This window comes from Melitaea cinxia, chromosome 14 (genome assembly GCF_905220565.1).
Source record: "Melitaea cinxia chromosome 14, ilMelCinx1.1, whole genome shotgun sequence".
Lineage (NCBI taxonomy): Eukaryota > Metazoa > Arthropoda > Insecta > Lepidoptera > Nymphalidae > Melitaea > Melitaea cinxia.
Window position 1 is genome coordinate 14,846,525 of NC_059407.1, and position 18,835 is coordinate 14,865,359.

General features: G+C 33.0%; 2 protein-coding genes across 4 annotated transcripts in view; one reads left to right on the forward strand and one right to left on the reverse strand.

The window, feature by feature from the left end:
* Positions 1 to 473: 473 nt before the first annotated feature.
* On the reverse strand, positions 474 to 4,884 carry LOC123659483 (sperm-associated antigen 7 homolog). Of its 3 annotated transcripts, none has more exons than XM_045594695.1 (3): positions 4,528 to 4,865; positions 4,335 to 4,445; positions 474 to 3,564 (listed from the first exon to the last, which is right to left on the reverse strand). In XM_045594695.1, exon 3 carries the CDS (start codon positions 3,229 to 3,231, stop codon positions 2,518 to 2,520), a length of 714 nt encoding a protein of 237 aa, XP_045450651.1. In that variant the 5' UTR covers positions 3,232 to 3,564; positions 4,335 to 4,445; positions 4,528 to 4,865; the 3' UTR covers positions 474 to 2,517. The 3 variants fall into 3 exon arrangements, with proteins under 3 accessions (XP_045450651.1, XP_045450650.1, XP_045450652.1); XM_045594696.1 differs by having other exon boundaries at positions 3,233 to 3,564; positions 4,528 to 4,884; XM_045594694.1 differs by lacking the exon at positions 4,528 to 4,865 and having other exon boundaries at positions 4,335 to 4,519.
* A 252-nt stretch (positions 4,885 to 5,136) lies between these two features.
* Positions 5,137 to 18,835, forward strand: part of LOC123659615 (lysophosphatidylcholine acyltransferase) — a 64,192-nt gene continuing 50,493 nt past the window's right edge. Inside the window, exons 1-2 of the mRNA XM_045594819.1 lie at positions 5,137 to 5,432; positions 10,125 to 10,270. Of these exons, the coding sequence (XP_045450775.1) occupies positions 5,316 to 5,432; positions 10,125 to 10,270 (263 nt within the window). The 5' untranslated portion in view covers positions 5,137 to 5,315. The remainder of the gene's footprint in view (positions 5,433 to 10,124; positions 10,271 to 18,835) is intronic.

Genomic DNA, 18,835 nt, shown 5'->3' on the forward strand with positions numbered 1-18,835 from the left:
CATGGGTGTAATATATATATATATATATATATATATATATATATATATATATATATATATATATATTTAATTTTGGCATCGCGCGGTTTGCGAGATATATATATATATATATATATATATATACATATATATATAAATCTGTATATTACATCCACCCTGTGTGATTACGGCAATTTAGAATATAGCCACCCCCTCTCTTCTCTTGGGTGTCGTAAGAGGTGACTAATGGATAACACAGTTCCACTACCACCTTAGAATTTAAACCCCACCCATCTGTTGGCTTTGAAATACACAAGCCGAAAACGGGCAGCTGGTGACTATGGATAACACATATGAGTTCACGCCATTTTTGGCGTGAACTTGTGGAGGCCTATGTCCAGCAGTGGACTGCTATAGGCTGAAATGTTGTCTTTAGTTTATTAAGAATGTCAGAAGATTGGTGCATTAAAAAAAGTAATAATAAAAAATATATATTTAAATTTTAGAATAGTTTATTTTGATATTTTTTATCCCGAAGTTAAATTACTTACATTTTAACTATAACATCAGGTACACAAAATAGTACTTCACAATTAAAAGTAATCTGAAAAAAAAAAAAATTATTACTTCAATTAAAATAATTATTGCTATTTCCACGGATAGCAATTACCATGTTACATTCAAATTTTTAGAATATAAATCAATTATACATTTTACCATGCTTACAATTTTTCTATAGCAGTATTATAAAACCTATATATGAAAAAAAAAAACATTACATAGTACGTAAAAAAAAAAAATTAAGTATCCTTGTCCAAATTGTTATCTTTTTATGATTTACTGTAGAAAAATAATTATTGTTTTATCTATATTCTACTTAGATTGGCATTGCATACAAATAGGATATTTCGTTATATAGGTTGTTATTTAATATGAACACACAATGACACACTACTAGTGCAAACACTTTTCACGATGGTATTCTAAAATCAAATTATAAATGAAAAACTAATAAAAAAAAAAAAAAAAAAATAACTATCTTGTGTAAAGTTATGCCATTTGATTTTAAATATTTCTTTCGTTTTGATAGATAACTTTGATGGTTTCAGTTGTGCCAAATTTCACAACATATATTTATCGGTTGATGTACAAAACTATGAACTAGTCATAAGGCAATTTTCAATAATCTATATATCTCTCGCTTTGCCTAATACAGACAGATTTTTTTTGACAGAATTTGTACGTAGCTTACGTCAAAATTCAAGCAAATTCAAAGATAGATAGAATATTGAAACCAGCCGTAAAACTGCCCATATGGTCAAGTAAATATAGTAAATTACATAAAAGTTTTATGATTATCTAAGATTTTTAATTAACTAATCTATATCAATGAATTAATCTAAATTATCAATATTAGTTACACATAGTTATACATGCAGATATACCAATTTATCTAAATTATCACCATTTTTAGATACTAATGATCAATACACATCCCTTTGAACCTTTTTTTGGTATCGCAGGGGAACGCATTTACGGGTGATATATACCGATACCCGGGTAGGTAGTCCTAGACCATATGTCGGCTTCAGCACTTGGGGGTGCAATACTTTGAACCTGACATAAATAAACATGTCTAAACTTATATATCTAGTATGAAAAACTACTAAGCAGTATCATATCGATTTAATCCTAAAATGGTCATTAGACATTAGTCATAAGAGAATCTCGAACATAAAAAAGATTTTGAAATTATATTGTAGCATTATATACTTTATAAGAGAAATTTATCCTATTCTATGTACAGTATAACAGTACAGTCTTATTAGTTATGTGAATTTAATATTGCTTACATTCGTAATACGTAGGACACTACGTTACGGTAAAAATGACACACATTTGTAATTTAACATAATTAAGCACCGCATATTTCACTATTTTCTTGAACATCTCACGTCATCAATATTATTGCTATGACAACACACATAATTTGACAGACAATTTTTGAAATATAAAAAAAAAGAGAATTCTTCTACAAAAATAAAATTTAGATGGGAAACATAAAACCTCACAATACTTAAGTTTTGGACCCCGTGTCCATATTAAATCATATTTTTAATAACTGTTTTAATTAAGAAGATCCTTTTTTATAAAGAATCTAACTATATGTATATTTTATGAATCCCTATATTTTACACTTAAAGTGTGATAATTATCATATTTGCAGACCATAAGACATCTCATTTACATAGAGAAATGGACACAAATATTGGTTAAGTCCTAACATTTATCATAAGATATTTGATATTAATATACAGTCTTCCAACTTGAAGTTCTCTCGTGATCCAACAATAGCGTTAAAGACACGAATAAGTGTGAATGGTGAATATATGTATGTGTTAACAGTAAAAAAAATATTATTGGAAATATGCATTGAAATATATATTTTCTCAACATCTTGAAGTCGAGTGTATTTTATAGTCCAAGAATATAGTAATATAAATAGTAACAAGTCAATTTATTTACTATTTAACTAGGTTAAAATCCAAAACTACTTGAACCATCTACATTTTTTTCTGTTTCAGCCTTTTTAACTTTCTTAGCTTTAATGTCAGCCATTGTTTGCTCTATAGAACGTAAATCCTTTTTGTTCTCACTCGGCACCTCACCATAACTCTTATTCATGTTTGTCTTTTGAGCTGCATCGATCGCAGCTTCTTGGCCAATCAGATGAGCATATTTTTGTTTATAAAATGTACCACTCAATTCCTCTTTACCGTGCTTACGTTTTCTATTTTTTTCTTCTTCATTCTCTAAAGCAGCCTGTTTTTCCATTTCAAGACGTTTTTGCGCCATTTCTGCTGCTTTTTCCTCATCCCAAATACCACCAGCTCTCCGTACTGTTAGTTCGTCTTCTGATGGACCTCTATCTTTCAAATAAACTACACAATATCTATCTATACCTTCTTGACCGAATGAGTAAACTTGAGCACCAGCAGTAGTAGCCGCATCTCGTATAACTGATCTGTACATTTGATCCATCGGTTCAAATTGTAAATAAGGTTTTGTACCATCTATAATAAAATCGCTTATTTTTTCTTCTACTCGCTTACAAAATTTATCTAAGATAGTCTTTTCTTCTTTCTGTTTTCGTTCCAATGCTTCTTTATGTTTCTTGATAGCCTTTTTTTGAGCCTCGCTTGCGGTCGGTGGCTTTTGCATGGAATTTAAAATGGAACCTAGGAGATCCATTTTTATATAACGTTTTCTGAACAAAAAGATGTATATGCTATGATTTCCAGTACTTTTCTCTGCCAGTCACTTGATATTTTGAAGTTATCAGCAATTGACTTTGTATTAAGTTCTTTAAAAGCTAGAACCTGTAATGAGGTCTCAATCTGAGCACAGACTTCACTTCCGAATGTAATAGTTTCTTCCGCAAACTTTAGCAATTGTTCCAGAGGTGGTTGGAGAGGTGTACCCTTTATAATTAATGTTTCTTGTGTAAAATCAATCTCCTTACAACTTTCTAATAAGATTTTGTGTTTATTACAAAGGCTCTCAAATGAATCTTCAACTGCTGATCTGAAATATGGATAGTTTTTTTTAATTATTAACATATAAATAAAGAGTTTCAAATTATTATCAAATACTACTGTAATTATTGTACACTTTAATTTCAGATATTTTACAAGAGCTATTTGAGTGTTCAGTCTAGTCAATAATAAGGAGTTTTCAACATTCTTATTTTATCTACGCTTCAGCCTGTAATATCCCACAGCTGGGCATGGGCCTCTTTCCCCATGTAGGAGAAGGATCAGAGCTTAATCCACCGCAGTACCCTAATGCGGGTCGGCGGATTATTTTACCTATTATAAATTAATTTAGATTGGCAGAATTATATATTTTTTATGAATATTTGTTTCATAGTACATACAAAAAGAAATATAATATTTATAGGATAATATAATACTCTAAATATATCATAATTAAAGTAAATATATGTGTACTCATGTGTTTTGCCCATAGTCACCACGCTGGGCAGGCGGGTTGGTGACCGCAGTACTGGCTTTGTCGCACCGAACTATGGGCAAAACACATGAGTTCACGTTATTTTTGGCGTCAACTTGTGGAGGACTATGTCCAGCAGTGGACTGTATAGGCTGTAATGACTAAAGTAAATATGAAGCTACCAATTATACAACAAATTTTTGCTGATAAGATTTCACTAAGAATTAACCATTAAAGATTCGACGAAAATGACGATGTTCAAAATACTAGGATAAGAAATACCATAACTTCACATAACAAGGCATAAATAACGTATTTTATGTGCAAAATAAATAATTACATACCGTTGTGTTTGAATTTCGCGAATATCATCAGATATTAGGTTATGTAAAGCCGCTATCAATTTTCTTTGTAATCCGTCAAATCCTTCAAGTGGTGTCCCTGTCACATTAGCCCTGCAAAAGTTAAATGTCGGCCATTTAAATTATGATTATACATCTTACTATAAAAGCTGATGAACCAGTTATTTCATCTTACTCTTTGATATTGTTGCAACGGTGTATCAATTTATTAATAGATATTGCGCAGTTTTGGCAGATTTTCAAACACGTTTTGGACGTATTAAAAAAATCTTCGAAAAAGGAAAAGTAGTCAACGATTTGCTTTTGTATTTTCGCTTCCATTATATGTATAAAAACGCATGTTTATTTACTCTTACGGCACAAGGAATTAAAACAAATAGAAGTATTTTGTCTTTCAGGATTAAATGTCACTTCAGTTCACAGACGAAAAATAGATAATTAATTTTTTTTTTAATTCTTTAATAGAATGTTTGATAACAAAAGGTTTTATAACATTCGTTTATCATTGTAAATTATGATAACTTAAAAAAGAGTAGGTACTTCTTTTTTGACAAACAGTTATTAGTATAGCCTTTCAAGCTCCATGAGTATAGAGCAAAGAGTAAAATAACTTGCTTATAAGAGTATAGTAGTAAAATTAAATAGTTTGTTTTCTTTGACGTTATGGAATATCATAGTATTGACCAATCGCGGACGAGCCGTTGGTAAGAAAACCGGCAAAATGTCTTGTTTGTTTGATTCAACGTCAACACTAAACATATGAGAATTGAGAACGATTAGTTATCGTTTTCTCTTGGCGATAAGAGGACGTTAACTTCTTACGCGAATAATTTCGATTTATTTTTCGCTACATAATAAAACCGAGTTCGATAAGTTTTTTAAAAGATAATGAGGAAAAATGTGTCTATGTAGTGTAGTTTGACTAAATATTAAGACGCTACGTAGAGCTGTGATATAGTGAAAATGAATGGTAAAAAGCATAGTGAAACGGGTACTTTCTCGCGAGATAGCATGCGAGCCGAAATATTAAATCCATTTGTCCATAAATTGGAATTAGACAACACATATGACAAAATAAGGGTACGATATATTTTTTTATCTAATATTATTATATATACATATTTCATTATTATGTGAAAAAAAGCTCAGTAACCGTTTGCGCAGACTCGAAAAAGGAAAATAAGGGAAATTGGGTGTCGTAATGATTTTAAAAGTAAATAATTTTTATTTAATTTGCAAGTTTTTATATAATAATTGCTAGATGTATTGATAAATTCTTATGACTACTCTACAATTTTTAGTCGCTTTGTTTTTATTAACTTGAAGATTACAGTAGCTGGCATATAATAATTTAATTAATAGCAAGAATATAATACAAAAATGATTGTGTTTGCTCGTAAATGAAAAAAAATATTGACTTCAGTTACATCGACAAGTAATAAAACGTAAGTAGCACTACGATTTTCGAGGGCTTCCCTCGATTTCTCTGGAATTCCATCATCATATCCTGGTTTCCTTATCATGATACCACACTTGAAATATCTCCTTTCCAACAAAAAAAGAATTATCAAAATCGGTTCATAAACGACGAAGTTATTCCCGAACATACATAATATGTATAAAAACGTAGAAACAACTCGTCACGTCAGTAAAAGCAATGTTTTAAATTATGATACAATTTTTAAATTTGGAACTGTTTATATAGACATTTACAATATTTAATAGGATTTACCAGTAGGACCATGATAGAGGCATGATAGAGACGCCTGAAGTCGCAAATAATAAATTAAAAGTGCTTTTGAAGCCTACTTGAATAATGTAATTGTTTGATTTGGACTGTAACTTTTGTTACCATACTTGCACATAAAAATATTTAACAGATAAAGTAGAGTTTGATCGTAAAAAAGAAAATAAATTATACTTTTACCTACTTTTTTCCTGATGAATATCTATATGTCAGATAGGCTTGTCAGCAACCGGACTTACATATTATAATAATTATTATTATTTACGGCAGGACTTTTACTACAGAAACTTTTTTAAAATAAAAAAGTTATAGACAATATGTAAGATGTATAACCTTTTACGCATAAACTTTTTTATACGTAAAATGTATTCTCGCAAGTTACAGTAAAGTAATTATCACGTGTCGATATTATTAAATAGTTAACATACTTTTGATGACTGTGAATGATAATGCGAAGATTTATAGCCTATAACCTACCTCAATAAACAAGGCTTTATAAATATCTTTTTTATTGTAGGTTATGGTTTCTTTTTATTCATTTCTTTTTTAGGGACTTTTGTCTACACAGACATGCCAGCCCTATCATACCCTAATTCCCACTATGTCTAAGAAATGGAGAAAGAATCATTGATGATGTAAGACCATATTAACTAACAAATCTGCTGCATCAGACAAAGGTTCTGTTAACACAGATAAAAATGTACATTTTTATATATCATTTTTCCATATTAAATTCATTTATACCAAAACGTTTTATCAATGATTCTCTCTCCGTTTCGTATTTATCACATTCATTTAAAATGTGGTGTACATTAATCTAGCAAGCCGCATGTGTAAGGGGATTCAGATAATGGTTTACTAATGCCGCTAGGTACAGTTCATATTTTTATAAGAGTTAATAAATTTGTTTTATTACAATTAATTTTCAATTAATTATATCGGTAATATTTTTATTTTACGTTTTTCTTAGATATTCGCGAAAAATCTATAACCAATATAAGATAATGTTAGTGAACAAGTGAACATTGATGATAATCAACAGGAAACATTGGATGTATAGGCTACTGTAGAACGTACATAAGTAAATACGTACGTAGGTAGGCTTCTTAATCTATAACTCTTTCTTACCGTCGTCGGGACGAAAAATTTTTGCTACGTACATTATTTTACATTAATTACTACTACGGATGTTACATTAATTACCACTACGGACGTACCCACGGCTGTAACGTTTCGTGGCTGAGCAAGAAATCCTTTTCGATTTTAGAGAAGAGTGGTCTCCGAAACTACTGGTGCGAAGTGAAAGATTTTTATTATAGTCCTTTGCCCGAAGAAGGCTGTTTAAATTTTAGTGTATTATTTCTTCAAATTATCATTTACTTATCACACACTAGTAGCACAGTAGGGCACTAGGACACACTAAGGCACAGCTAGTAATTATATTATAGTTGACGAGAAAACAGAAAGGGCAAGGAGAAATTTTCAAAAAAAAAAAAAAACATTTTTTTGTGATTTTATGTTTTGCGCCATTTTAGATTCAAAACAAATGTTGTATTATGCACTGAGTACCGACCTCGTTAATGCATTATTCACATAATAAAGAAAGTTGAAAATTGTTCACTTCGATCGCCATGACCGAGGGAAAGTAACGCCAGAGGCGCGAAAACTCGTTAGATATTAGGTACACAATATAACATGTAGGTATATCTCATGTTTACCTTGTAATGATAAAGAAAATCGCGATTTGTATGTAAATAGAATAGACATCAATACATCCTATACAGTCCACTGCTGGACATAGGCCTCCATAAGTTTACGCCAAAAATAACGTGAACTCATGTGTTTTGCCCATAGTCACCACGCTGGGCAAGCGGGTTGGTGACCGCAGGGCTGGCTTTGTCGCACCGAAGACGCTGCTGCCCGTCTTCGGCCTGTGTATTTCAAAGCCAGCAGTTGGATGGTTATTCCGCCACCGTTCGGATTTTTAAGTTCCAAGGTGGTAGCGGAACTGTGTTATCCCTTAGTCGCCTGGCTATATTCTTTAGTACCGTACACAGTACAATAGAATAGATGCTCCTCCTTTTTTTAAAGTCGGTTAAAATGTAGGTACAATGATAATGATAATGTATATAAACATAATGATATGGGGAATCTCAAAATGATAATTCTTGTAAGGTTGCTGTAAAAAACTGGCTACATTACCTAAGTTTGTAATGTGTACGTAAGTTTACATGTAGATTTTATTTGCATTTGACGTTTGATAATCACCTTATGAGAAAATTAGATGTGACGCGCGGTTTCACCCACGGAAAAGAGGAACAAAAATATTACATAGCCCTCCTCGATAAATGGGCTGTCTAACATTGAAATGTTTTGTTTTAAATCGGACCAGTAGTTCCTGAGTAATCTCAGGAACTCACTGGCGCGTTCAAACAAACATACAAACTCTTCAGCTTTATAATATTAGTATAGATAGTTAATCAAAAACAAACGGACAAACAAATTTTGTGTATTATAATATTAGTATAGATAGTTTTTCTCAATAAAAAAGATTTTTTAAAAGGCTTATAAAAAGGTTTTTACCTCAGAACTTTTGACTGGGTGGACCGATTACGATGATTTTTGTTAACCACACGATTAACCACACCACGTGTCATGTGGTTATATTTAAACGTAATTAAGATCTGATAAGTACTTTTTGAGTTATATCTAATAATGCGTATTTACTTCACTATTTTTTATTGACCCACGTTGTATTATATCGTATAACTTTCACTGGGTGTATCGATTTTGAAGATTCGTATTTTAATCGAAAGCTGATGCTCTTCATATTGTCCTGTTTAAATTTGATCAACATCTGATGACTACTTTTTGAGTAATCTTTGATAACACGTAGTTACTTGACTATTTATTCGTCTAATTACGTTGTATTACTTGTCAATGTAACTGAAGTTGGTTTTTTTTTCGTTTGCGAGCAAACACAAATATAACTTTAAATTAGTATTTTTAATTTGGTTTTCTTGATACTAAAATACTGCCTCTAATAATGTAGGCCAAATACATAAACGTAATGTCACATAAAAATTGTAACAAATTACGAGTTCCTTCAAAGATTTTTATCATTATTATCTCGTACTTTCTATCAAGTCAGAAAATATTCGCAACGGTACCAGCGTTGCGATGGTACAAGTTGGCCTGCAACTTGACAATCTTGTTAAGGGCAATTGTTTATAACATTTTTTTTTATTGTAGTAAATTTTTATAGCTTGGTTTTACTGATGACTAAAAGATTAACATTCGATTTCAGTTCAGACCAAACAGTAACAAAGCCCAAATTTCTGACTCTACATGCCTTCATAGACTCTACACCTTAGTCAAAATGCGAGGCTTAGCTGTTTTGCTGCATCCACTTGTTACTTTTTATCACACAATAGTTCTTGTAGTAATTACAGCCAGATTAAATATAATATAAATTAATAAATGATTTTTTATATAAATATAGGTGGACAATCACACGTGAAACGGGCAAACTGTCAAATTCGTAAAGTTTAAAACGTAGTCGTTAACTCTCTGAAATTTTAAAATAATTAGTAAACTTAAAAAAAAGTAAAATGAAATCGGAAAATTCTTAACAATTACCGTGTTGAGAGGAATTTTAGCGATAGGCATATTTGTACTTTTGTGCTTGATTGCTGGTATAAGATTCTCAGGATCTCTCGACTGGATATGACAAATATTTTTATAAGTTCTGCAGATGTTTATCGTGAGCTCAGACTTTGTGTTTATGATTGTGTGTGTTTTCCCAGAACATTTGATCCAGAATTCCATCCCAATATGTTGAATGGGCATTTACATGTAGTATGTTTACATTTAAAAAAGAAATATATTTTGAATGGTCATGACGCAAGATAACAAATTATTTGTGGATGGATTACGTATTGCAACCACGTAATGTTTTTGTGAATACTTTTAAAGTATTCACCGTGGCAAAGTTGGAAAATATCCAAGTTAATTTTTCGTTTCAGACGGCGATCTTCACCGTGATCCTGCTTCCGTTTCGCGTGATCGTTATTTGTTACCTGATCGTGACGGCCTGGTTCCTCGCTTGCATCGGTCTCTATGGCTTGAGTGAGGAGGACTTGAGGAAAAAACCCATGACTGGGTGGAGAAGGTAATTGTTTTAAACCTATAGCTAAAAATCTTGATACTTTCAGGGCTATTAGTTTTAACATTACTATTATTAAGACGTAAATTGGTACATGTACTATGTTTATTATCATGTCTCCCATATACCAGTGGGCAGTGGCCATTGCATTTGCAACAATGCCGAACTACTACAATTATGGTAAAAAGTCCTATTCATATCTTAATAATAGTGCCCATACATTCTTCGTTAGTTGTTGTATAGCAATATCAATGTTTCACATAGAAAATTGACTTGCATGCTTTAATTGACTTGCATCCTAGCATTTTTTAATATAATATATAAAATGAGTCTACAACATATACTACGTACCTTCAAATGAGGGGTTCTGTGGATGTAAGTACGTACCGTCTAAAAAAAATGCCCAACCCCTTTTTAAATTTATCATTGTTTAAATAAACGAGCTACTTTGATAGGATCATTCTGCACGACACCTTTCGTGAGCACGTACCACGACTTTAAAAGTAAAATTATTATTAACTGCTGTAAATTATAGCTGTGCTTACGCGCTCATTGGACGGCTATGCAAAAGTACATTGCCGGAGTCGCTCGTATATAAAGATAAAGTAATTTATAACATTGGGTTGAAGTTTTTTTCCACGTAGATCGTGACCTATTACACCCACAGAAACCCCAATTTGAAGGAACGTACTGAAGAGTTGAACGCCATATATATTTAAAGAAAATTCCTCCCCAATCTTTGTTGCATTAGCAAAATCGCTAATCCGCGCTTACCGTTAAAATATTAATCATTATTAAGCATTGATATTCATACCCTTTGTTCTTCACGTGAATTTGACGTATTGTTAACAATTACCAGCAAATACCGTCTCAAAACGCTAACAATGGCGGTAACAAGGCATTGTTGAAAATAAATAGGAGCCTTGAAAAATGTTGAATAGACAACGAGTGAAGAGCGTCAAGCAAAGCTTAGATATGTTTTGTGCATTGTTATTTTTTTAATAAATTCTCTATTATATTTATTTTTATATCATCAACTGTAGCAAGGTCTCGTCTTTTTAGTTTTATTTCTAAAATATATCAAAGATAACTATATCTGTTGTAACTATATTGTCTGTGTCGGACTTTTTTATGTTTAACTGTCAAATATTATTTGTGCAGTTCTCTTATCTCATCATATATTCGGTGTTGAAATGACATGGTTATTTTTATACGGTTTCTTAATTAGTTTTGATGCTCAGTTTTACTAGCTTAACCTTTTAATTGCATGCAATGTCGGGATAAAAAGTAGTCTCCACCAAAAAAGCAGGCAACAAATTACACCAGAAATCAGTTCAGTCGTTATTGCCAGGTTCACATTTATTAGATGTTCGCTTCAGCCTGTAATATCCCACTGCTCAGCATAGGCCTCTTTCCCCATGTAGAAGATTTTGAAAAATTACCTTATAGCAGTACTTTATAGTTTTACTACTTAATTGTGATATGAACTGATTTTTCTTTCTTATTGTAACGGTTTTAATTGTGTTATAAAAATTATCTAGCTGCGTAATTCTTTTTTACGATTTATAATTTACTTATACAATAAAAAAATTAATATAATGCATAATTATTATTTTAATAGTGCACCTTATTAAAATAATTATAATTAGATATCTAATTTTTAATAATAGTTAACTACTAGCCCGTTGGCGCAGTGGTTTTTAACAGACTCCAAAAAAGGAGGTTAACAATTCGGCTATTTTTTTGTGTCTGTTACTGAGAGGTGGTTCTTGTGATGTGATCCAATTAAAATTTGTTTTCTCTAATAATGCGCATTTACGTACTGTATTACGTACATTTTACGTTTTCTATGTATATATCTGATCCAAAAGTTTTTTTCCCAAATTTATCGAAAAAAAATCAGTCGGATGTTACCCATATCATAACAAATACAAGTGAAGTCAAGGGTGGCAGTTGTTTCTTAAAATTATTATATTACTAGTGACCCTCCCCGGCTTCGCACGATTGCCAAAAATCAGTGTTCCTCTACTATGTTATGCGTGTATTATTCATATAAACCATCCTCTAGAATAACTCTATTCACTAAAGAAAAATCGCATCAAAACCCGTTGCGTAGTTTTAAAGATCTAAGCATACAGACAGCGGGAAGCGACTTTGTTTTATACTATGTAATGATTAAATAAATAATGCTTATTAAGTGGTAAGCTCAACTCCTTTGTCAGATAATATAAATTAAAACGAACAAAATGGTTTAAAGCGTTTCTATGATTTTTTATTATATACTGGCTGTGCTCGCGACTTCGTCCGCGTGGAATAGCGACTTTACATGTTCAACGTGATTCTTTAAATTGGCATAATTTTTTTTATTTATGGACCGATTGACATGAAACAGAATGTTAAGTTAAGCTTGCCGCAATATATTGGTATAACCACACCTAAATCGGATAAGCTGTTTCTGAGATTAGCGTGCACAAACGCACAAACGCACAGACAAACAGACAAACTTCTTTTTTTCTCATGTATCTGAAACATACAGTCTCGATAAATTTTTATTATGGTTTTTATTATGCTGAAATTATTAAAATACAAAATTTAATTATTTCTTTGAAATTGTTTTGTCGTCAAATTTTTTATCATCATATGTAAAAGAACTTTTGTTCATTTTTATTCAACTATGTCAGTCTAAAGCAATGAAATTTAAACTATTTATATAGGTTTCATCTTGAATCAGACTAAACAGCCAGTAAAAAGAAAATGTCTCTATACACAATGCTTACAGCAGATTTTTCATTAGACAGCACAAACAGAATTCACACGTGAAAGGGATACTATATATGTATAGGGGTCTATGTGATAATTGTGTTTGCTCGCAAACTAAAAAAATCCGAGAGCAATTACATCGACAAGTTATACAACGTAGGGACATGAAAAAATAGTCAAGTAAATACGCATTATTAGAATATAATTCGAAGAGTACTGTTTAGATCACAATTAAATTTAAATGGGACAACATAACACGCACCACATTTCGATTAGAAAAAATTATCAAAATCGGTCCAATCAGTCAAAAGTTCTAAGGTAACCATAAAAAAAAAAAATACAATCAAATTGAGAAACTCCTTTTTTGAAAGTCCGTTAATAATATCTTAGTCATAATCTACGATCCTCGTATACTCCTTGATTATTGACCTTGATATTCCATTTCAAACAATTTCACCTTCAACCATGCGTTGTTGTTTTTATGCATAAAATTAATAAAACCTGTATCGATTATATCATTCTAATTTTCTATGAGTTGCAAAAGGACAAATTATTCTTTAAAATGTTTGTGGTCACTTTCATTGTATTACTTTTATATGTAAAATGTAAAGTACACTCGTGATCGTGTTGATTTCAGTAGTGTCAAGAAATATCGGAAACACAAAATTCACCAGTTACCGTAGCTTATGGACGCTTACAACACCAAAAGTATCCCAAGCATAATAAAATTTAAAGAAAGAAAAGAATACACTTTTAACCGAGGTAGGGAAGAGCAGGAATTTCCTCCTCAAAATCTGGAGGAGCCCGACTGGGGTAGTACCTCGACCTTACAGAAGATTGCAGCTAAATAATACTGTTTTCAAGCAGTATTATGTTCCTGTCGGTGAGTAAGGTGACCAGAGCTCCTGGGGGGATTGGGGATTGGGTCGGCAATGCGCTTGCGATGCTTCTGGTGTTGCAGGCGTCTAAAAGCTACGGTAATCTCTTACTATAAGGTGAGCCGTACGCTTGTTTTCCGACCTAGTGATATAAAAAAATTCAAAATTACTTGAGGTCGGTCATCTCAAGCACTACAATCTCCTCTAAGTGTGAGTTACTTTACTTAGATTGTTGGGTATGAACCTTCTCTAAATAAGTCAGCAGTCAAAGTCAATCTTACGTTGATCAAAAATCCTAAACATATCTGAATTTGACCTTACATTGTACAGAGGATATTGACACACTTATATTAATGAATGATTATGATGTTTGATCGATATCAAATTAGTACGTAAAGTGACGTCTGCAGTTGGCCTTCACGAAGTAGTTGAAGTGTAAATCTTACACGCTACAGGCCATACAATTAATACTAAGATTGAGAATATTAGTCCTGAGTCTTGTTTTCAAATTAATTGTCCTTTAAAAAGGTACTGAGGGAGGGCACAGCTAGAAATATCTTGCTAAAAATACGGAGTTGCCCGATTGAGAAAAAATGTCAATCTTAACAGAAGACCACGGTCAAATGATACTTCTCTCAAATATTGTCGTGTTCCTGTGGTGAGCGAGTCAGCCGCAGCTCCTGGGGAGAGTCAGGGGTAGGATACTATAAGCTTTAAAAGTTAACTTTAAACTCAAATCCAAATAGTAAGAATAAACGCAGGTAAACCTGCGAAAATTGTATTGATACATGTATATTTAATAAATGTCGGATGAACGCTTGTATATTCTAAAGTATAGATAATTTTTATATTTACCCACTAATTTAATCATTGCCACAAACATTTCAAATAGTATGGAATACTGATTACGAAAGATGAATGTGCACTTGGCCGATATATTTTTAATTCAAAACACACTCGGATTTTATTTTGAAAGCGGAATGATTTTGTATGCGCCGTGTGTATATTCAATGAAAACTCTTTGATGTAACATAATATTTAACGTCGCGTGATTTGAAAAGCATTCACGTATTACATAAAAGGTTGAAGAGTTTTTATTTTTTTCATGTATTTGGTTTTTCGTACATAGTATTGTATAGAAGCTGTGTGGCTACGGCACCAAAGAATATAGCCACCCCCTCTCTTCCCGTAGGAGTCGTAAGAGGCGACTAAGGGATAACAAAGTTCAACTACCACCTTGGAACTTAAGAAGCCGACCGATGGCGGGATAACCATCTAACCGCTGGCTTTAAAACACACAGGCCGAAGACGGGCAGCAGCGTCTTCGGTGCGACAAAGCCAGCCCTGCGGTCACCAACCCGCCTGCCCAGCGTGATGACTATGGGCATCACACATAAGTTCACGCATTTTTAGTTTCAACAGCTATTGTACTTTTTACTGTATAGAAGTTCGAGCGGTGCAAACATATCTTATATTAAGAATGATCACCGTAATAGGATAAGAATACTGTTTTGGTCAGGAAACATCTATAACACAAATACAAACGCTCAGCTAACTGAGGTAGGGCACAGCAGGAAATTTCCTGCTCAAAATATGGAGCAACCCGACTGGGGTGGTACCTCGTCCTTACAGAACATGCTGTATAATACTGTTTTCAAGCAGTGTTGTTCTTGTTGTGAGTAAGGTGACCTGAGCTCTTGGGGGGAATTGGGTGTGGGCTCGGCAACGAGCTTTTGATGCTTCTGGTGTTGCAGACGTCTATAAGCTACGGTAATCGCTGACCATCAGGTGAGCCGTACGCTTGTTTGCCGACCTAGTTGTATAAAAAAAAAAAAAAAAAAAACGACAAATATCCTAAAAACACTACGGAGGTCGAAAACGCGACGAATAGTTTAACAGTTTATGGCAATGTATTATCAAGTTTATGGCCTAGTGATTAAAACTTGTTCATGACACGTTTACTTCCGGTAGCGGGAATTAGAAGAATTTAAAAAAAAAAGTATGTGTGTACTTATGTACATAAACAGTTATACTTCATTGGCCAGCGAACTTCACGTTGCTAACTTCTTCTTCGTTGACTAGCTAACTTCAGGGTGTCGGTTTTTGGTGACGGTGTGCGTGCGCATCGTAAAAATTTACTCTCATCATTTTTCACTAATGCGCGAAGAGAAGTATAACTTCAAAAATCTATAAAATTCAGCGTTGTCAGAATTTTTTGAATTAAACTTTATATTTATATCTTTGAAACATATCCATTAGACCGTTTTGACTAACGCCCTCAATATAGTTTTATTATTATTGTCGTGAAGACGTTTAATAAATCGATGAACGCCAGCTGTATGCATGAAAAAGGATGACTCATCGTCCCGTTACGCTCATTGTACGCTTGCACCGGATTTATCTCTCTTCCAATCGATAGGCCTATGCGTCCGAGGAGATGTTTTGTTATGACGTTGTTACGTTAAACTATCGTCCGTAAACCAACTTTTACAGACAACCAATTTTTTTGTTCCATTTTAATCGATTTTAAAAGCGTGTCTATAACTTATCCTCCAAGGCTATGCCTATAAAGCGTAGCGTACCCAATCGTGACAATGCCGAATGTCGCAAGAGGACAACAGATGAATATTAACTGTTTCTTTGAGATTTGAAAATGCTGCGGTCAATATGCCATAGTATTTTCAATCTTAAAATTTTTTAAAATTTTATTTTGACACATGCAGCAGATACTAGCTTACGTCATTGCGAGGTTGTGGGTTGGGATTAGCCATGCAGATGTTTGGTCGTGGTCTGGGCTCTTGTGCCTGTATTGTGTATACCGGACCCCCGACACAGGACTGAATCCCAAAAGGGAGTTAAGTGTTAGTTGAGTGATTATATGTAGAATATTGAAGACGTGTTGACGCGACGGTCACAGCACTGGTTTGTGGCTGTTGCGCTGGCGGTTGTGGGTTCCATCCCCGCACATGACAAACATTTGTATTGGCCATACATATGTTTGCCGTGGTATGGGTGTTTGTGCAGTTCTTGCAGGTCTCCCCATCGTGCCCCTGAAAACATGTTAAGCCGTCGGTCCCGATTGTTATCATATACACGTGACAGCAATCGTTACTCATAGTAGGGAATATATTCGCCAACTCGCATTGGAGCAGCTTGTTGTATAAGCTCTGATCCTTCTCCTACATGAAGAAAGAGTCCGTGAGAGAAAGAAAAGAAAGAGGAAGAGAGAAGTGAAGCGATAGCTATAGTAATACAAGTGCACAAAAAAAGGAGAGTTAAGTGTTATTTGAGTGATTATATGAAGGATATTGGAGAATTTGACAAATAATTTGAGGCCGCAATACAGCCATTTAAGAATCAATATCCAATTAAGGCTTTCCAAGTGTCGTGTCTAAAGGCAATTTTTTCCTTAAGTATGGAAATGCACCCGTAACTCCTGTAATTATGCAGATGTTCTGATGTTAGGTTAGGAGTAGAGAACTCCTTAACATCAGGTGGTGTTGCCTTCTCGCTTTTTCTTCTTTTACAAAAATCTCAATGACAAACCTAACCAATCGAGTCATCGAATTCGCTTTGTTCGTTCTTATGTAATAGATTTTAATCAGCAAAGCATTGTTTTATCTAAATTGCCAATTATATTCGAAAAGTGAGTTCATTGTCTGTTTAATTTTGAATATTTCTTAATAATTGCAATGGCGTGCAGATCCATTCCCACGATAGGTAAAACGAATGTTTAAACTGTAATGAGAAGTACATAGTTAAGTTTTTATTGCTAGTTGTAGTTGTTTATTACCCGACTACGGCGAAGTCAAAAGAAGGGTTATAATTTTAGCAGTTTATGCATGTGCTTATCTGTTCTCTGATATCTTCCACACTACTTGTCACATTTAGACAAATGAGGTATCATAAGAAGTGTCAAATTGTCTGCTGGTTATAGGCTAAATTGTGTCATATTATAATGAATGAGGTGCTCTCTAAATAATATGAAGTGTCGTAATATTTTTTTTGGTGTAGTCGGGTTTTATTTTTTAACTTTCTTCATATATATTTTTTTTTAATATTAATGATAATAAAAGTATAACGGGTTGAGAGCATATTTTGTGATTATGAAGGTATTGGATAAATTTAAATTAAGACACTTTTTCCCGGATTAGCTTCAGCTTTATAATATTAGTATAGATGACATAACCATAACTTACTACAATATAAACCATTTAAGCGTACAGCTCACCTGATGGTAACGATTACCGTAGCTTATGGACATTTGCAACACCAGAAACATCGCAAGCGGGTTCCTAACCCTACCCCCGATTCCTAGGAGCTCTGGTTACCTTACTCACCACGATAACACAACACTGCTTGAAATCATTATTATTTAGCTGTGATATTGTTTAAGGTCAAGGTGCTTCCCCAGACGGATTTCTCCAGATTTAGAGTAAGAAATTTCCTGCCGTGCCCTACATTAGTTATAAAAGCCATCTAATCTAAATCTAATGGTCTATTCTACCGTCTGCTGTTAAGTTATATTTGTAACTTATTTACAAGATAAACATTATATGAAAATTGTGAAATAAGACCTTAGACAAATATTTTAACTAGTGAGGCCTGCAAAACCACTTTAAAATTTAGCTCAGAGTAGTAGCTGCTATCAGTATAGTGGCTACTCAGATATCAAGGACGTAAAGCATAGTGTAATATGTACGCTGTAATTTTTTTTTGTAATATAGGGTAACCATAACAATATAAAGATATAAATGTGAATTTAAAAATAGCTTACAATATTATTTTTTTATTAACATAATAAGCAATGTATTTAAATATAACAGTTGCGGTTTACGCACTAATTACCTAAACTATTTATGTAATGTTTTGTTGCAAATTGAAGGAAATTTTCCATTAAATTATTAGCTAGACATAATTATATAAAATTAAA

Excerpts from the sequence above, each read along its gene's own strand:
- LOC123659483 (XM_045594695.1), bottom strand. The coding sequence starts at position 3,231 with ATGGATCTCCTAGGTTCCATTTTAAATTCCATGCAAAAGCCACCGACC.